At 43.1% G+C, this 20,883-nt stretch overlaps 2 protein-coding genes across 2 annotated transcripts in view; one reads left to right on the forward strand and one right to left on the reverse strand.

Annotated features, from left to right (window-relative positions):
- LOC311141524 (acetyl-CoA carboxylase-like) overlaps nucleotides 1–6,329 on the forward strand; it is a 93,806-nt gene extending 87,477 nt beyond the window's left edge. The window contains exons 43-54 of the mRNA XM_084176879.1: nucleotides 72–182; nucleotides 535–678; nucleotides 929–1,049; nucleotides 1,283–1,379; nucleotides 1,771–1,867; nucleotides 3,389–3,524; nucleotides 3,814–3,991; nucleotides 4,202–4,314; nucleotides 4,602–4,756; nucleotides 5,205–5,375; nucleotides 5,612–5,748; nucleotides 5,876–6,329. Of these exons, the coding sequence (XP_084033005.1) occupies nucleotides 72–182; nucleotides 535–678; nucleotides 929–1,049; nucleotides 1,283–1,379; nucleotides 1,771–1,867; nucleotides 3,389–3,524; nucleotides 3,814–3,991; nucleotides 4,202–4,314; nucleotides 4,602–4,756; nucleotides 5,205–5,375; nucleotides 5,612–5,748; nucleotides 5,876–6,002 (1,587 nt within the window). The 3' untranslated portion in view covers nucleotides 6,003–6,329. The remainder of the gene's footprint in view (nucleotides 1–71; nucleotides 183–534; nucleotides 679–928; nucleotides 1,050–1,282; nucleotides 1,380–1,770; nucleotides 1,868–3,388; nucleotides 3,525–3,813; nucleotides 3,992–4,201; nucleotides 4,315–4,601; nucleotides 4,757–5,204; nucleotides 5,376–5,611; nucleotides 5,749–5,875) is intronic.
- Nucleotides 6,330–10,352: 4,023 nt separating this feature from the next.
- On the reverse strand, nucleotides 10,353–18,055 carry foxn4 (forkhead box N4). Its single transcript, XM_084176894.1, has 10 exons — nucleotides 18,024–18,055; nucleotides 17,227–17,327; nucleotides 13,700–13,884; nucleotides 13,096–13,208; nucleotides 12,852–12,962; nucleotides 12,364–12,491; nucleotides 12,029–12,125; nucleotides 11,574–11,781; nucleotides 10,770–11,165; nucleotides 10,353–10,619 (listed from the first exon to the last, which is right to left on the reverse strand). Exons 2-10 carry the CDS (start codon nucleotides 17,304–17,306, stop codon nucleotides 10,360–10,362), a joined length of 1,578 nt encoding a protein of 525 aa, XP_084033020.1. The 5' UTR covers nucleotides 17,307–17,327; nucleotides 18,024–18,055; the 3' UTR covers nucleotides 10,353–10,359.
- Nucleotides 18,056–20,883: the final 2,828 nt, after the last annotated feature.

The raw sequence follows: 20,883 nt of genomic DNA on the forward strand, positions 1-20,883 counted from the left end.
TACCCCAGGTGGTTAGGCCTACCATGCCTCATTGCTTATGTTAAAGCCATGTTATGTCCTGGTTACTGCAGGTGACGTGCCGTGCCATTGGGATCGGGGCCTATCTGGTGCGTCTGGGGCAGAGGGTCATCCAGGTGGAAAACTCCCACATCATCCTGACTGGGGCTGGAGCCCTCAACAAGGTATGCCTCTGTCCCGTCTGCTTGGATTCATCATGCTTTTGACACTCTGTGAGACTTTTCCAAGAACTAAACACAGGTCCGCTATTAGGATAATACAATGGTATAATGGTCTTTTGAGACCATATCAGCGGTGGACTGACGAGGAATATGTCAAAAGACTGTTTTTAACTAAAATACCCCTTTAAGGAGTCTCATATTTCATAAATAGTGAAACTATTTTAAATAACCATTCATGTTTTCTGCTTTTCAACCACTTGGGACTGTTGCGTAGCATCTGAACCAGATGAATGTAATCCACTGGATATGTGGGGTATTTTCAGTGTCATTGACAGTGGAGCTGTTTTCATTGCAGGTCCTGGGCCGAGAGGTGTACACCTCCAACAACCAGCTGGGAGGCGTCCAGATCATGCACAACAACGGGGTGACACACAGCACAGTGCCCGACGACTTTGAGGGCGTTTTCACCATCCTCCAGTGGCTCTCCTTTATGCCAAAGGTACATTTGAAGAAGAGAAAGAACATCCTAGCCTGGTCCCAGATTTGAGCCCATATTCATAAAGCTTCTCATAGTAGGGCTGATCTAGGATCAGGTCCCCCTAGATCAGCACTTCTACTCTGAGATGCCAAGTTGGCAAGACAGCACAAACAGATCTGGGACCAGGCTAAAGATGTCCCATAAGAGGTCGAACTCGGCCGACCAACCCCCAGATAGAAGATCTCAGAACATTGTTCTACTCTGGTTTCAGAACAAGCACTCTCCGGTGCCGGTGATCCCACCCAAGGACCCAGTGGAGAGGGAGATTGAGTTCACCCCCACCAAGGCTCCCTATGACCCCCGCTGGCTACTGGCCGGGAGGCCCCACCCCAGTGAGACACACACTCTGCAGCATACATACATAACCCTCTTAACTCTGCCCAGATTCTATTTCCCCCTGAGTTGACAGACATGGATATGTCCTTATCATTTTGAATCCACGGTGTAGTGTACTGTGTTTTGAATCGAACCAAAACCAAAACTGTATTTAAAGTGCATTAAAAAAATTAAATACAATTTACATATTAATGTGGAAGACTAAATAAACTCTGTTTGTGCTGTTTAGCTGTAAAAGGAGCCTGGCAGAGTGGATTCTGTGACCATGGCTCCTTCATGGAGGTAATGGGGTCTTGGGCCCAGACAGTAGTGGTAGGCAGAGCCAGGTGAGTGTACTGTACACACATACACACAATAGCAACTTGTAATCGTATAATTAATTCTGTGATAGAAATGCTTACAGAAGACGTATGGGTAAAACGTTACTTAAAGTCTGCAGGTACAATGCATTATGATGCAGTTATAAAGCATTTTAAGACTTTTCTTATAATAATCTCATAATAATCCTTACTAAATACCAGCCATTTTGAGTCAGTTGAAAGCTTTTGATACATAGAGAGAGAGAGACATAACATTTGAAGTGTTATTATATGACATTATAAAGGCCCATACATCTTTACAATATGTAAAGCATAATACCTGCAGGATATGGAATCACTGAAATGTTAGCGCTCGGAATGCAGATTGCCAACTAACTTGTAACAAAAAACACCACAGGTTAGGAGGGATTCCTATTGGTGTCATCGCTGTGGAAACACGCACCGTTGAGGTGGCTATCCCGGCCGATCCAGCCAACTTGGACTCTGAGGCCAGAGTGAGTGGCTTAGTGTCCACATTGTACACTGAGTGTACAAAACATTAGGAACAACTGCTCTTTCCATGACATAGACCGACCAGGTGAATCCAGGTGAACGCTATGATTCCTTATTGATGTCACCTGTTAAATCCACTTCAATCAGTGTAGATGAAGGGGAGGAGACAGGTTAAAGAAGGATTTTTAAGCCTTGAGACAATTGAGACATGGATTGTGTATGTGTGAAATTCAGAGGGTGAATGGGCAAGACAAAATATTTAAGTGCCTTTGAACGGGGTATGGTAATAGGTGCCAGGCGCACCGGTTTGAGTGTATCAAGAACTGCACCGCTGCTGGGTTTTTAATGCTCAACAGTTTCCTGTGTATATCAAGAATGGTCCACCACCCAAAGGACACCCAGCCAACTTGACACAACTGTGGGAAGCATTGGAGTCAACATGGGCCAGCATCCGTGTGGAACGCTTTCGACACCTTGTAGTCCATGCCCTGACGAATTGAGGCTGTTCTGAGGGCAAAATGGGGTGCAACTCAATATTAGGAAGGTGTTCAAGTTTAATGTCACATGCACAAGTACAGTGAAATGCCTTTCTTGCTAACTCAAAACCCAACAATGCAATAATTAATAACAATGTATTACTACAAAAAAACACATGAGAAATAAGAACAGGTAATATGAAATACACAATAAAGTAAGCATACTATATACAGGAAATATTTAAAAAGTCAGTTCCAATACCATATTTACAATGTGCAGGGATACTGGAGTGATGGTGGTAGAAATGTATAGAGGTAAGAGGACTAGGCAACAGGCTATAAGATAAACAGAGTAGCAGCAGCTTGTATGTGAGTGGGTGTGCGAGTGTTTAGAGTCAGTATAAATGTATGTGCATATGATGTTTGAGTGAGAAAATGATGGAGTGACTGTGTGTGTGTGTGCATAGAGACTGCAAAAATTTGAAATAAAAGGTCAATAAAGATACAAGGTAAACTCAGATAGTCCATGCTATTTTGTTAGCTATTTATCAGTCGTATTGCTTGGGGATAGAAGCTGTTCAAGAGCCTGTTGGTGCCAGACTTGATACACTGGTATCGCTTGTCGTGCGGCAGCAGAGAAAATAGTCTATGGCTTGGGTGGTTGGAGTCTTTGATGATTTTCCGGGCCTTCTTTTCAAACCGCCTGATATAGAGGTCCTGGATGGCAGGGAGCTCTGATATAGAGGTCCTGGATGGCAGGGAGCTCTGATATAGAGGTCCTGGATGGCAGGGAGCTCGGACCCAGTGATGTACTGTCCGCACAACCCTCTAATGTTTTTGTGCACTCAGTGTATGTTGTGTGCTTTAATGATTATGTAATGAACCTGCTTGTGTCATATGCCAAGGCGACCTGTTAGTAAGCCATCATTAATAAAGTTTTGATGCCTTTGATCATTTAGAAAAGGGAAACATGATCTGACAAGGTAACACAGACTCATACGACAGCTGCAGCAGAGTGTAACATCCCTCTTTGTGTGTCTCTCTCAGCTGGTGCAACAGGCTGGCCAGGTGTGGTTCCCGGACTCAGCCTTCAAGACGGCACAGGCCATCCGTGACTTCAACCGCGAGCGGCTGCCTCTGATGGTGTTCGCTAACTGGAGAGGCTTCTCCGGGGGAATGAAGGGTACGGACTGGCCGACCTGGGTTCAAATACTATATAAAATAATTTCACATACTGTATCTGTGCTTGATTGAGCTTGCCTGTTGCAAGGGGACCAATAGAAAAGTCTAAAGAAGTGCAAGGAATGCCCATCTGGCAGATTAAAGCAAACGCTCAAAATATTAAAACATTTCAAAAAGTATTTGAACCCAGGTCTGGTACTGACTGGAACACTCACTGCCACTGAAACACCCCAACATTTATAGAATCAAATAAAACCACAACTGCACGTCCGTTTCTCTATCTCTCTCAGACATGTATGACCAGGTGCTGAAGTTCGGTGCCTACATTGTGGATGGCCTGCGTGAGTTTCACCAGCCCGTTTTGATCTACATCCCGCCGCACGCCGAGCTGAGAGGGGGATCCTGGGTGGTGATCGACCCCACCATCAACCCTCTGTGCATGGAGCTCTACGCAGACAGGGAGAGCAGGTGGGCCTTTTTACATTTACACAGGAGAGAAGCTTCCCAGCAATGTGAATGAGCTGCTCTCTTACCCTCTCTCTCTCTCTCTCTCTCTCTCTCTTCCTTCCGCTCTTCTCTACCCGCCCCTTCTTATCTTCCCTCTCCTCTTCTCTCCCTCTCTTCTCCCCTCTCTCTCTCTCTCTCTCTCTCTCTCCACCTCTCCCACTCTCTGTCCAGGGGTGGTGTGCTCGAAGCAGAGGGCACTGTTGAGATCAAGTATCGTAGGAAAGACTTGTTGAAGACCATGCGCCGAATCGACTCAGTCTACGCCGTTCTGGCTGAACAGCTTGGTAAACAGCTTGGTAAACTCTTACAACAGTACCTGTAGTTCCACCCATAATATGTACAATAGGCATAATGTTTTATTTTCTTTAGCATTTTAACAATTGTTGAAGTTTTGCCATGTCTAGAGTCAAAGGGGTTCGTCAACCCTTCGGAAAAACAGCTGGGTCATTAGGCACCAAACGAAAAGAAACAGACTGAAACAGGACAAGACTACCTGGATTGTCCAATAAGAAACACAAATGTTCCGCTTTCCATTGGAGACACTGGCTGATAAATCCTCTTGACTGGCCAGGTACACCGGAGCTGACGGACAAACAGCGGCGGGACCTGGAGGCTAAGCTGAGTGCCAGAGAGGAGTTCCTACTGCCCATTTACCACCAGGTGGCAGTGCAGTTTGTGGACCTCCACGACACTCCCGGGAGGATGCAGGAGAAGGGTGCCATCACGGTAAGAAACAACTTTCCTCCCAGTGTTTTGCAACAACACTCTATGTTATGATAGTCAATGAAACAAGGGAAGGTGCCAGAGCCAACACTGCAAAGCAAAATAAAGTTGAAGGAGAATACAAAGGGAGCACAAGGGCTGGCAGGAGATGTGTGATGCCCGGTCCTATTCTCTGTACCTGCAATGGGACAGGGGCAATAGTGTCCCTCCCTCTCACTCTATTGTCTATGTAACCCGGTGGTGGTGTATGTAACCCGGTGGTGGTGTATGTAACCCGGTGGTGGTGTATGTAACCCGGTGGTGGTGTATGTAACCCGGTGGTGGTGTATGTAACCCGGTGGTGGTCTACGTAACCTGGTGGTGGTCTGTGTAACCCGGTGGTGGTCTGTGTAACCCGGTGGTGGTGTATGTAAACCAGTTCTGGTCTATGTAACCCGGTGGTCGCATGCAGGACGTCCTGGACTGGAAGAACGTGCGGAGCTTCTTCTACTGGCGTCTGCGGCGCCTCCTGCTGGAGGGCGTGGTGAAGTGTGAAGTCCTGCAGGCTAACCGGGAGCTGAGTGACGGCCACATCCAGTCCATGCTGCGCCGCTGGTTTGTGGAGACAGAGGGCACGGTCCAGGTATGGATGTCACAACGTAATGTCTCTGTTCATGTGATACAAGTGGTGTTATGCTATTGTAGTGTAGCAGCCCTGTCTGAAACATGTAATCCCAATTGTCACCCTCTGAACATAAGGAGTTATTTTTGGTCCAATGTTTAAGATGTTGGGTTACTGCGTGGGAGATACAATCTATTTCACTTCAATCCATTGTGTGTAGAAGTGTTTTAGAGTGAGGTTCTGTGCCACATTTCCAGGCGTACCTTTGGGACCACAATAAAGCTGTGGTGGAGTGGCTGGAGAAACATTTGACCAAAGAGGACGGCACACGATCGGCCATCAGAGAGAACATCAAGTACCTGAAGAGGGACCACGCCTTAAAACACATCTGCAGGTACACACACACACACACACACACACACACACACACACACACACACACACACACACTTGAATGTACTGTGTGCATATGCTGGCAACTACCAGTAATCCTATTGTGTATTCTGTGTCTGTTATTCTAGCCTGGTGCAGGCCAACCCTGAGGTGACCATGGACTGCATCATCCACATGAGCCAGACCATCACTCCGTCCCAGAGGGCCAAGATTTCCCACCTGCTGGCCACGATGGACGGCACGGTCCCCAGTTAAACTCCAGGTCTGAGCTGAGCTGCCCGACGCCATACGCAGGAAATCCCTGTAGTTGTAGCATAGGAGAGAGACTAGAGAAGTAGACCTGTGGAGTTTGGACCCCAAGGCCAGTATCTGTTCCGGTGCCTCCTACCTTCTATTGTAATCAGGTGAGATAATAAAGCTAAGAAGACTAAAGCTTTTTCTCAGGGTTAGGGCTAGTTAGTGCTACACACACACACTGTAACCAGGCACAGCAGAGATTCACCCTGCCACTATATATTGCCAGGGGCGGTGTGTTCAATAGGGCGATATGGGCGACGCACTGCCAAACGGGAAAAGGAAGGGATTTTTTTTCTAATCAATTATATCACGGCAACAGTAGTTATCAGTGTTGTAATCTAGACGTCTGATCTGCCACAGTGCCACTAAATGTCCAATCAGGCTAAAGTCGTGCTTCAAATGGCCCCCCCCCCTTTTGGGGCGATTTCAGTCAGGTTGAAAATCGCCCAGAAGTCTGTCATAGACTCCCATGTAAAATCTATTTTTTTCAAATATCAGAGCTTTCAATACAATCTCTATGGGTTTCTGAGGGCTTGCACTTACGCGCTTTCGTCATACGTAACATAACCATGAACGTAACTAAGAAAAGAGCGGGTAGCAGCGTCAATCAATTCACTATTACTGTCAAAATGGCTAGGCTTCAGTGCAACTCGATTGTGTCTTTGAAAGAAGTTCCTTTTTGTCGGCGAACAAATGAAGATAAATTGGCAACGAAACAATTAGGACCTCCCAGACCAAATTTAATAATTCAACAGGTTTCTACTAAAGGGGGGAAGTCCTACACCCGAGGATTTTCCAAAAATTGGTACGAACGAAAAACCTGGCTAGCAGGCTGCGATGTAGCTAATGCAGTCTTCTGCTACCCCCTGCTTACTCTTTCACCCTGAAGGCGGCACGGCAGACAGCACCGCTTGGACAGCGACTGGTGTGTAACGGACATGCACCATCTTTCAGGAAAGATTAAGAAACATGAGCTGTCAAAGACCCACATGGATAGCTGTTTGAGATTGTCTGCTTTGGGGAGAGTGAACATTCCCACTCAACTGGATGAGGGATACAGGCTAGCTGTCCGCCGCCACAACGATGAGGTTAGTGTTGATAATCACAAGTTTACTGGAGAACTGAAACTGACAAGGCTGACAAGATAGGACCCTTTTGTCCATTGTTATTGGATAGGAACAGAACTTATAACCAGCTCCTGACCTAAATAGATCTTAGCACAACATTTTACTCAACATATCATATTCCATATTCACTATAACAAATATATTTACTACGACATTAGCAAGAACCGCCACATCCTCAGCCGGCTAATCCAGTGTGTGAAGTTTTGCGGAGTGTTTGAGTTAGCTTTGCGAGGCAAAGATGAAACTGAGGGCTCCACCAACCCTGGTAAGCCAACACTTTTGAGATCAGTCAATAAATGCTTCTGGTATTGACTTATATGCTGCCCCTGTCTTCATGTTGTTGCTGGACATATCTTTTTTAAAATGTGTGTAGGTCACCTAAATCATCAGAAAAATTGCCCCCCCTGAGAATTTTTTCAGGAGCCGCCACTGTATATTGCACATGTACTATATGCTGTGCTTAGGATGTTCCATGCAGGCCTGGGTTCAAATATCTCAGATCATTTCAAATACTGTATCTGAGCTTGATTGAGCTTGCCTATTCCAAAATTATCAAAGTTACAAACCCCACCGACCTGACACTACAGGCAGGCTAAAGAACGGTCTGGTTTCATGTAGCTGTTGACATTGCTGTGATCAGAGGGAACCAGCACTACTCGTTAGCATTTCAAATTCACATTATCAATAGGATGGGAAAACCCATATGTTTGAAAAATGTAACATCTTAAAACTTTAATTGAATAGATTGGTCCATGGGCCTTTTTGTCAGTATTCTAATAAAGATTCTCATTGCTAACCTTTGAATGTATGGCAGCCTGTACGACAGGGAATTTTCTGTTTTCTTTCCCTAATTAAACCAAAGATGAGTTTTTATGTCAGTATAGTCCTTAAAAGACTAATCGTGTACAATTTGAAAGTCAAGTAATAGCTTTTTTTTTACTTACCACCAGTGTTTATTCTTGTGCCCTTGAATTTCATTCATTGTATTATCGGTGTTTGACAGAATTAGAAATACACCTGTGTTTTTCCTGAGTCATTTCATTTGTATTTTTTTGTTGTCAATTGCTAGGTTTCCATCCAATTGGCAACAGGTTTTCATGTGAATATTCTAAAATGCGCATGAAAACAATATGTGCATTTTCCCACCAGAGATGTGTTACCATCAAATTGACTTGTTGCGGATAGAAGGCTGTGTGTGATGAGGTGTGCACAAAAAAAATCACTTTTGCTGTTAAATTCCCATTTACCGAATTAAAAAAAATACAGTGTTAAATGGATTTCCATAGTATTTTCAACTCTACTGATGGTTTTGTGACAAAACAAATTGCGTTGTATAGCGAATGTGCCCATTCTGGTCTTGGCACATGCGCTCTAGCCAACAGCTGGCAGATACAGTGCGGGTATAGCCAACATGATGAGATTATTATGGACAAAAAGAGCGAGATCATTTTTATTTGTCAAACGGCAGCCAAGCATCAATCATCATGTCACCAGAATAAGACCCTCGATATTTATTGGAAAGGAACATCAAGCTCATCACCGTGTACTTTCACCACCCTGTGAAATTCATAATAATTTATTTAATCTGTAGCCTAATAAACTGCATGCTTTCCTGAGTCGTAGTGGGAGGATCACACAACAGGTCATCACGTGACTCCAAGTTTACTTTGATATGATGGTTATTATATTAATATTTTCGCATAAAGGCATTTCCACCGCCATTTCTCGCATAATACATTTTACAGACACAAAAAGAACCCACCTTGTCTAGCGTATTTTGTTTTGTCGACATTTGTAAAGTTTACTTACAAATGTGTGGTTTCCATCAGGCCTGTCATCACCTGTTTTATCCAACATGTACTTTACTGGCATAAAACGGGTGGATGGAGACCTGGTTACTGATGGTGTATACCAGAGTCTGGCTGAACAATCTAAATGCCAGTAGATAAATTCCCACCTATAGTATTTGTACGGTGCTCATTTGGAAGAAATGGACACTAAAGAAGACCATGATTTATGATAACTTGTTGTATGTGATATGAATACTTGTACATGTTTTCATTGTGTTTTATATAATGCTATTTGTTGCTTAAACTCAGGTGAACAGGGGCAGACAATGGTACAATGGATAAATGACAAAATTGTAACCAAGAGACCCCAAGCTTTTCTCCTGCTGTTGCCTTCAACAAAATACCAGATATCCATTTCAAATTGTGTCAATAATATATGTAAAATATCTGCTATTTACTGTACATTACCCTAATAAGAGGGAAAGTAAATAAATGTAATGAATATATTTTCAGCAAGAAACTGAAACTGATTTACCCAGTGTGATTTTATTATTTTTGCGTAATTTTACAGTACATGTAGCCTGACATCCTTTAGTCATAAAGAATCATGTGAATAATTCAATTAATATTATGAATTCAGAATTTGACTAATTTTAGCATATTTTCCAAAGCTGAACTTTGTAAAATGGTCTACAAATGCTGTTATGACAGATTTTGATATTGGTGTTTTGGAATGTATGGGGAAACACTGTTTAAGAAACAAAAGCTTTTCCGTGGAGATAGAAGGGATTTGAAACATACAAATATATACAGTAAACAGTGTTTGATAAATTCCTCCCTTTCTCCAATATAAATAAAACATTACAGTAATACTTCCTAGCATGATACAGACAACAGATAAAGAACAGGGAACTAACAGTACCATGGTAAGGCTTACAAACACAGGAATGCCAATGGTACAATAACTAGCAGATGGTAAGTTAGTAGTTGGTGTACTACAGGGCAGGACAGTTCTTGAGTCTTTGCTTGGCAAAGTTCCACCAGAGATGTCCGTATATTTTAGTCAATTTGCTCCCAATTTCAGTTTTCCTCTTAGCCACCATTGGTTACTCCTCTTGCTTACAGTATATGTGTGTGGTTTTAAAATGATTTTGATCAAATCAAATCAGTCTCCAAACGAACCTCTTTCTCCCATCTGAAGTAGTGGCTTGGAGACGGCAACACAAGTTGCACTGTCATTGTGGACAGAGAATACCAATGGGGGGGGTTGGTGCCAGGAGTGGGATTGACAAGTAGAGCCACTGTGCAAAAAGAAAAGCTATTTTGATTCTGTTGGTGATGCATCAGCACAGCTCTATCTTTTAACTTCCACTCTGTGGTTGGGATGTTTTCATTTCATTAAAGCAGGGCAGTGATGGGCTTGCTGTTGCCTGGTGTGCCCATGTACTGGGAGGAGAGGGCATCCAGGGCGGCGTATGAGGTGAACAGGCCCGTCGCCTGCAGGTCTGAGAAGGGCATGCTGCCTCCGCTGGAGACAGGAGGGAGGCTGCCAGTCATAGTGCCCAGGTCACAGTCAGACAAACGCAGGGGAGAGTTACTGAAGGTGCCCAATGCCTCCAGATTAAAGCTGTCGTCTTTCATCTCCTCCCACAGGTTACCTGAGGACAGAATAAACTAATTTTGTCACGTCACTGGTCATCACTGCTTCTAAGAGACAAGAAAATGGCCAACTGCCATGCAAAGTAACATTGGTTTGCGGATTGTTAAAACAGTATATCATGTTGTTACTAGGTACAATAGCTACCCACCTTGTAGAGCAAAGTCCATGATGCTGGGGTCCAATGCGTCCACCTCTGCGTTGACGTCACCATGGAGACTGTAGAAGTCATGAGGCTGCTTGCCGGGATGCTCGGTGGCGAGGGGGCTGTGTGAGAGGTCAGGAACGGTGTGGAGTGGGGGTGTCTGGGCGGGGGACACCGGGGCCAGCCTGGCCTGGGCATGGGCCTGGAGCTGGGCATGAAGCTGGTGGTGCTGGTGCATGGGCAGGCACTGCAGGGACAGGGTGACCACGGGCTGGGGCTGCATCTGGCCCGGGACAGGCAGTGATAGGCCGGACAGACAGCTGGGGAGACGGGTCATCCCGGGGTCCATGGGCTTTCGTCTGCAGCTCTCTGGCCGGTCCGTTATCAGCTTGTCCAACTCATCTGACAGAGAGAGAAAAACAGTGAAGTTTAGCAACTGATGACAGACTGATGACTGTCCATTTAAAACAACAAACTTAGCAGATTCTTTCTCTGTGATGCTGCTTATCGCAGCCCACAGAAATGTAGCATGTTAGTGTCGATTGGAACATAGCCAACTGTACTGTAGCCATGACAGTTGCCACATTGACATGGGGGAATAATCATCTTCATTAGTGGTGGGTCGTGTCCTTCATTGATGGGCCGTGTTCAATAGAGCACACAAAGGATTTTTAAAAACATTTAGCAAAGGAAAAGGAAAATGAGTCCAGGTTGTTCCTCCCGGTTTCAGTCCCTTTTCTTTTCTTTTGTGACTAATGAACAGGACCCAGGTTATGTGTGAATAGGCCTCAGTCAGCCCTGTGGTCTCACCTGGGTTGGCCATGCTGCGACGGATGGCTGGCAGGTCCTTGCGCTTCCACTTTTGCATCTCCTCCTCCATCTTGTCGATCTTGGCCGGGTTCAGGGCCCAGAGGCAGCCCTTACGCGAGGAGCCGCTCATCTTGTTCTCCACCTTCTCAAAGCACTTGTTTAGAGACAGGTTGTGCCGGACTGAGTTCTTCCATCCGTCTGGTGCTGTCTTCAGGGAAAACAAACACAAGGAGAGGAAGGAGACCTTTAGACGACTCACTAAACACAGTGCTTACTTCCATGCAATATCTCTGCTTCCCCAATCCCTATTGAATATTAGGCCAGTTTTCTGGACCCAGTCCTGGACTAAAAAGCATTTTCAATTGTGATTCTTCATTGAGCATGCTTTTTAGTCCAGGGTTAGGCTTAAACTGGGCCCGAGAAACCAGCCCTTAGAGGATCTGCTCAAGTCTTACCTTAAAGTAGGGGAAATGGTCCTTCATAAAGCTGTAGATCTCGCTGACGGGGAGACTGCCCGTCTTGCTGTTCTTCAGAGCCATAGCAATCAAACAGCTGAGGATGGATCATAGTAGCAAGACAATATTACCGTTTAGTTATAAATCTAGGAAGTAAATGCATTACATGCGGTTGATAATTAGACCAGGGTCATGTTTATTAGGCACCAAAGTGAAGAAAATGGACTGAAACAGGGAACTACCTGAACTTGTCATTTTCCGTTGTGTGCCCTAATGAATATGACCCAGGTAATACAATACTACTGTAATGCCCCTTGGCCCAGGGGTAAGTTCACCTGTAGGAGTAGATGGGCTTGGGGAAAGACTTGGGCTGTAGGTCCTGGTTTTGTGGAGCCAAGCGCGGCTGTGTGAACAGGCTCTGGTTGTTGAAGGAGACATTGCTATAGAGCCCAGCAGGAGAACACTGAGAGAAAATGAGAGAACAATCTAGAATATTTGTATTGTGTATTATTTTCACCTTATAATTTTTTTGTTGTTGTTTTAATTAATGCCATCTAAACATCAAACCCTTAATCAGCAGTAGGCCGGAAACGAATAGAGTAATCTCTAACACTACATTATACCCATGTAGTAACGCTGTAATTACTCTAGTAACAATACTATATTAATAGGTTGTTACATTGTCATTTAGTTATACACTGTTTGCTCTTATAACTGGATAGTAACACTAAATACTCTAACAATACTATATAATTATATGTAACAATTAATGTCTAATTCACAAACTGTATCCACAGCCCAGTTGTAGTGATGACGTAGTTACCTGCTGGCTAGCCTGGGTCAGAGTGAACACTTGTTGGGCTGTAGGTTGGTAGACAGAGGCAGGGCATTGGTACCCCGGGGAGGGCTGCCCATTCATGGAGAATGGAGACATCTGTGGAATAGACCCAGGGCAAGTTTAGTATATTTACTATATGATTTACTTTAGCTGGGAGTATAAACATTGATTAATAAAACAGTTTGGATAAATGATTTTTTTAAAATTAATGTCAGGATGCATAACTTACATTTCCGCTGTGGGCGGTGATGACGTTAATTCCCAGGGGGCTGTGCTGCATGTTGCTCTGTAGGTGGATCATGGCTCCCTGTCCCCCTGTCATGGTCATGTTGTTCAGCTGAGCTGTGAGGAAGGAAGCAGTACAAAATCCAGGTCAGTCTCCAATCTCCAATACTTTAGAAATGCATCCTTCCTTCCTCACTTCCTCGAGGTAAGCACAAGTGATTGGATAGGGCTGAGCAAGGCTACCACGCTATTACTTTCAACAATCCAACCATTCGGATATATGATTGGGCTTCAAGGAAGATAAGAAGGAAGGATGCATTTGTAAAGCATTAAAACAGGGCCCATGGCCCTATCAAGTATCAGCATAGGCCCAGGTCTGTATCCCCTTATACTGTACTTTAATAATTATATTGGTCTTGCCAGTCTCATTAGCCAGGTTGGCATTTATGTTTCCAACTGTAATAAAACTTTGGTCAATTTGTCCTCCTCAACATCAGAGCCCAGCAGCACTCCTGAACTATCCAATCAGAGCGTGTGTGTGGATTTGAAATGGTGCAGCCTCCCCCAATTGGTGTGTGTGTGTCTGTGTGTGCGTGTGTGTGTCTCACCTGTCTGCTGTTCCAGCAGGTTGCCCCCCTGCCCCTGGGAAGGCCCGTTGAAGTCTCCTCCGCCACCACCATGACCATCGGCCATCTGCTGCAGCCGGGGAACGTCTACAGATGTGAGCCAAGACAGAGACTGAAGTTCCCCAGGGAGATCCTCTCGAAGCTGGGAGGGGTCTGTGGTCAGAAGTCTTCAGGGACGGGACACAAGCAACACAACCACTCAGATACACAGCCTAGCATACAACTGTAGGTTATATCCAGACCTGGGTTCAAATACTAGTTGAAATCATTGTTGCCATGGAAGCAATAAAAAAAATAAAAAAAAGTTCAAACCCCAAAACAAATGTGTAAGTACCCGCTTTATAAATAGTATTCGAACCCAGGTCTGGTTATATCTAAGGCAAATATACAGGACACAGACTGAACAGATATTTATTCCATTAAACCTATAGTAATACATTCAACATTGGAGTGGGAGAAGTGAAAATGAATCATAATCCAGGAGTATTATCTTATCTGGGATTTACCACAAGTAGATTATAGACAGCTTTTTGATTAGCTAATTACTGTAATAGTAACATTATGGATAAAAAGCCAACATTCTCAGCATTATTAATCCCTCTTCAGTAACTTGCTTGTGACCTTCCTCATCAACAATTTTAATGGTCTCATCTACTTCCTGAGTTTTGGGAAATACAAATAAAAAAATACAAAAGTGATCACTAGATTTGCAACATAACCACCACCTAATGAGGATTTAGTCTTGTCTACAATTAATTCCCATACCTGCGTACAATATTGGTTAAGATTTACTGCTTAATTTCTGCTTAATCAGGGCATGGGATGCCAATCAGCTTTTGCTCATTATTTATGTTAATACAGGAGGGCTCTGCGGGGAGAAAAGAGAAGAATCCTCTTGAATCCTCTCCAGTCGTCTCTGCACACACTTACTGTAGAATACTTCAGTAATTGGGGTCGCTATGACAACACTCACTATTCAGTTACTTTGTGGGTCTGGACACTGTAGGATCCCCCGCTCCCCACCCCATCCCAACTGCAAACAAAATCACCCCTACATCAGGTGACTACAATCTCCCTCTACCCATTGGCTGAATCATAAGTAAACAGCGCATGAGATCATTTGAAAATATGGGAGAGCGGCACATGTCGCTCTGCAACAGTTGGCCTTGTCTATTGAAAAATGATCACCTATTGTGTCCCAAACGACAAATCTGTCCGGTGGCACGTGGCTCTATTGTTTCCCCCCAGACCCTTCCTTGATTGTCTCTGCCGTTTTTTTTTTTTTTTTACCAGCCCTTGCATTAATCTGTTGGAATGACAGCCCTCATACAAGAGGGACAAATAGGATGCCATCTGCTTCCCTGTCCCTTTCCACCCTCTCCCCTCACACTATCCCCCCTCCCTCCACCCAGAAGGGCAGTAGACAGGGCCCTAGGGGCCTGGGGGGAGGAGGGTGGGGTTGTTGGAGGTCAGGCCACACTGCTCACTCAGCCTGTCACCTGAATAAATTACATAATTTCACCCAGAGCTTTGCCTTGGCACAAGGTTTTGGACACCTTGACTGCATGTGCTAGTAAAGGCTTGTGAATAACCGTCCCTTTCAAAGCAGAGTGACAGATGCTCCTGTGAAACTATACACCACAGACAACACCACAGACAACACCACAGACAACACCAGAGACACCTATTTCTACTTGAGATTTGTAGTATGAGCTCCTCATACCCCCCAAAAAAGACACATGCACACGTGCCTACTTACACGCACACACACACACACACACACACACACACACACACACACACACACACACACACACGCGCGCTCGCGCTCTCTCTCTCTCTCTTAAAAACACACACACACACAAAAAACTAAAAATATTTGCCTCACCAGCAGCAACCCTGAGTTAAGGCTAAATCCAAATAGGTAAAACACATTTTAGAGAGCACTAGTTCCAATGGAAGCATATACCAACAAGATTACTATTTTGGTCTTCAGGGATGTTAAACTCAATACAACCTAACATGATTTGCCACTTACCTTGGCTGTAGTCGGATAACCAAGACAGTTTTGGGGATATGTATTTTGTTTATTTTACTTAGGTATTTGATAGTCATTGTGTTTTGTCAGTATTAACATAGGGCCCCATACATTCTGAAATATGTCTAAAACACCTTACAAACAGACCAATCCAACTCATATTACAGTAGTATCCTTTCCGGAAGGACATGTCTGAACTTTATTGGGGTTCAAACCACTTTTGAATGTTGTCATTGTGTTGCATCAAATCAAAATCTGCAAGTGGATTAGGCCTATAACATGATAACGCAACTTTTCAAAAATCTAATGCAGACACGACCTTCAGAAAGGGTACATTTGTAATATAGGATTTGGGTGTTTGTATGGTGTGTTGGGCACATTTTCTAAATGAATGAGGAATTGACTACAACCAAGGTACAAAAATCATGTTAGGTTGTATTTGAGTAGAACATGAACATCCCTTTAACGATTAGTGGGATTTGATCAAAACATTTAAACACGATTGGAAACAGTCATAGCCTATATAACACATATTTTATATGTAAAACTCATGAGAACACATTCTTCATGCTTATTCATGCATCTCTAGGCCTAGGCCAATCACCATAAATATTTGTACAGCAATTAGGATGCCCCTCCCCTTTACACCCCCCACTTAACCCACAATAAAGAGCATGTTCAACGAGGCATGGCATGTTCATCTATAGTGTCCCCCGTCTAGCACAAGTCGCACCAGCTTTCCCAGAGGTTCAATACTACACAGACCCCACTCCCACCTCCTTCTAATTGAGAGCCACTTCTCCTCGCTAGTGACCCGGAGAGCCCCATCTCCCCCTTGGAGCCAGCGGGCCAAGAGGCTCAGTCTCACTGTGTGCCGGCAGCGGGAGTGTAAACAGAGCTGATGGTTTCTGACAGATCAATTCAGACAAAATCATTTATTCTTTCTGTTTTTTCCTTCCCCTTTTTCATACACCCCCTCCCTTCACTGAAAGGGCTGTCCGTCTACCGTTGGATTAAAAATACAGTATAGGGAGATTTTGGAAAACATATCTTGGAGTTGTCTTTATACACCTTATGGAACAGCGGGGACTGTGAAGCAACACAAACATAGACACATGCACACAAACACACGATAACATACGCACTTTACACACATGTACACATGGATTTTGTGTTATAGATATGTGGTAGTAGAGTAGAGGCCTGAGGGCACACACTTAATATGTTGTGAAATATGTTATGAATTATTGTAATGTTTTTAAAATGTATAACTGCCTTAATTGTGTTGGACCCCAGGAAGAGTAGTTGCTGCCTTGGCAGCAGCTAATGGGGATCCATAATAAATACAAATACAAATATCTGAACATTTTGAATCATATTTTCATATTTTTTGTTAAGTGTAGCCAACTTTACAAAGATACAACATTGATCAAAAACCTTATATCATTACAATTCACAAATCCAGTCTTACCTGTAGTCTTGTGGAGAGGGATGATGACCTAAATGTTCTAGAATTCCTGACATCCTGGACGTAATTCCACTTTCTATCATTTCCTGGGATATTTGATAATGCTGCAACAAGGAAAAAGTGCTTCTGCATAAGACATCTAGCCGTCAATACTTAATGTAATTTAGGCCTAGACCTATTTCTGTTTTAAAAACTGACATAACAATTTGAATTCCTTTTAGTTTCCTTGTTTTGTCTACTCATTATATAGGCTATTATACTGACCTTTAGATAAATAAAATATTAACACATCAAACAGACTACTTATGGAGGAAAATAAGCTTATTATATATATTTCTTAATCATATAAGCTACAATGAATGTGCTCTAAAAACAATCTGAATCTGATTAGGACCAGTTAATAACAATACTGATATAAGCTAATGACAATCATATCCGCTATCATGGCAAAAACATAACAATTGCAAATTAAAATAGACAACAAACAATACTTTTGTGATTTTTTTTATACACAAGTTACAGGTGTATTCTCAGTTCACATATGTAGGCCTATGCTTCAAATAAATATAACATTGACGTTTTACAATATAGAAAACAAAAAAGATTGCTTTTCTATTTATTTTGCCGTTTTTTAAAAACGACTTGCTGTGGAATCCCAAAATATGGCAGCGTTTCCCACTCTTACTGAAAATGACTTAAAAACGAAACGTCTTTTAATTTAAATAATCCCCTCTCACTGAAAGTCTCAAAACTATTTGCTGACATTCATCCTTGTAATACCGAAAAAAGTAAAGTCTTACCTGTTTAGGATAATCTGCAGAAAAATGTAGTTGTTGACGAGCCCGTGTAGCCTACTGTGTTTTCACTGTGCTGCACTTGTTTCCCAAAAACCGTTTTTAAATTTCCCTCTCTGGAGCTGTCCAGCAGACTGTCATGCGCAATAGGCCTACCTACCTCAACCTAGCCTCTTGTTGCTCAAGGGGCAGGATCCCAAGGGTTTGACAGCTGCTGCCAATGTAACAATTTGTAATTGACTTCCGTGGAAGACAGTACACCATCCGAATGGACAAAAAAAATATGCAGTCTGTTCGCACTATTGCATTTAGACCTAGGCTAGTACTTCCTTTAATAACTGTGATTGTGCAGTTTCTGGATAAACGACCCTGAATTTGAGAAAGGATGGTTTCAAAACAATAAACCACACTATAGCTGCAGCCACTCAGTCTCTATCCAATATTGTTGACAATTGACATTGTACGGAGACATATGGTAGCCTACTTGTGTGGTACTTTTTGTTAGTCAGCTAAAATAAATTGTTTGGTCATGATCGAGGCGCAGGTGCGCTTTTGATGCGTCGCTATAGCCTACAATACACAACACAAATGCATCACTTTGCCCAGTCTTAATTGGAAATCAGCGCTAGATAGAAAAAAAAAACAATGATGTAAATAAAAAACAAATGTGAAAAAATAAGAGGAATAACTGATTAAGAAAAATGTAGTCCTATAGCATATTTGTACCCTATACAATTTCCCTTCGATATAATGTCCAGTCCTCCCAAGTTCCAGTTTTCAAGTATTCCAACAATAGTCGTTATTACAGACCTTCGACTGGTGGTGTCTATCGCTACTTGTGAGCGTCTGAAACTGAATGAATGTGAATTAAAAGGCGAGTGCTTGCAGACAATTTGTTTCCCCGCCGCTGCACCCGCGTCTTTTCTCCGCACAACAGCGGGAAAAATAGGCTGGGAGGCGCGCAGGGGAGGTAAAGGGAGCCAAGGAAACAACAGGGCTGCAAAGTTGACACTTGTCAGAAGAGATTTGAGTTGGTGATGTCAACCTGTGTTATGGGACACAGTATTTCGACTTCAGTCTTAGCCTACTTTAGGTGACAATAAAAATTGGAAGCAATAGGCTCTTATGGGCTAAACTGCTAAGGACAACTACTTAGGAAAGGTGGACAAGTTTTCTATTTCACTGTTATTTTGGTGGGTTTACCAACTTTACAATATGTTGTCCACGTTCACATACACAACTAGAATTTGAGAGACCTATAAGAGTAAAATTCACAACCGGAAATTAACACAAATTCCTCTAAGCCTGTGGGGATAGAGCCAATGAACGCAGTGTCAACCCTTGGGACACCACAGATGGTAAATCACGCTGTCGCAATGGACACAATCAATGATTACATGCATGAACGTAACGGACAAAATAAGAGCTTCCCCAAAGATCCAGAAAATCGAGGTCCTAGAGCCCGTGGGGTTACACTGTATTATTCACAGGGCTCTACTTAGATTATTTGCCGAGGGACCACAATCCCCTTCACTGCTTCAAGCATATCTAGTTTTTTTTATTTTTATAGTCTGACCATTCTATTGTCTTCCTATAGCTCTTGCATAAATATGTAACAATGTTATCTCTACAGACTTTTTTATATTATTATGTTAAGAGAGAGGAAAAAATATGTGGAGAGAAATTATTTTGAGATACATAATTTGAGAAAGTGAAAAAATATGTTGAGCAAGAGAAAGATGTAAATGTAACAAAACATTTACAGCTCTGCTTGTGTGTTTACAGGCTGATGTCATTTTGACTGTGACATTGCTCTCTCAATGGATTTCAGAAGTGGTTACATTAGTTACATTATACTGATTAAGGATTGGAGTCTGTGACATACAGTACAGCCAAGGCAATCAACCAGGGCCCATATTCATAAAGTATCTCAGAGCAGGAGTGCGTAGACAGGGGGGACCTTATCCTAGATCAGCACTCCTAGTCTTAGATGCTTTAAGAACACGGACCCAGATCACTAGATCCCCCTACACAAGTAAAGTCACCACTGTCTGCATCAGAAAAGGATGTCCCAGTAAACGACTGCCTGTTCAGAGAATACAGTGATGACATTCTCTCTTGTGCCTTTGCTCAGGAATAATGGGGAAACAGTGGGATTTGACCACTGAACCACGGTTCCATCAACACATATTGAAGTTTACACATTTGTTGTAATGGAGATGTTTTTGGAGTATCTACAAATCCTGGACACTACAGTAGGTCGACATCAGTGTCTGCTCTGACCATTGAAGATGAAAAAATAGGTGGTTGACCAGACATCTCTAGACTCTATCAGTACACCCAATTAGACATTGCAAGATGCTATTATGACATTATACTCATATTTATACTCAATTATGAAAAAGACAAAAACACTAAAAAGAGTTACAAAAAGTGACTGCCGCTAGTCCATCCATTCTGTTGTTCTAAAATGGTCTAGAGAGAGCGAAGATGGACTACTTCAGGACTGGCAATGAAGTTGTAACGGTGTAGGGTCAGGAGGACACTAAAAAAGCGCCATTATGTATTTACTTTGAACCAGTCAGCTCTCAATATGCTCCAACACAGGCAGCTAGCTGTTAGCATCAGACAGAGAGGGAGCAGTGAAAGAGGTTGAACTGCAGGGGGGACTCTCTCGGACAGGCTTGATCTAAATTCTCTCTTACAGATTCAATCCCTCCTCTTCTATTTGACATGGCAGATGATGACAGTGCTCTGAGAGACTGCTGCATTGACCTAACATCTAAAAGTTGCTTCAGTTCCTCTGTCACAATGCTATTGTATTGGGAGATCACACACCCTCCATCTTTCAGCTTTAGCGAGATCA

The sequence above is a fragment of the Coregonus lavaretus genome (genome assembly GCF_964263955.1).
Source record: "Coregonus lavaretus genome assembly, chromosome: 14".
Lineage (NCBI taxonomy): Eukaryota > Metazoa > Chordata > Actinopteri > Salmoniformes > Salmonidae > Coregonus > Coregonus lavaretus.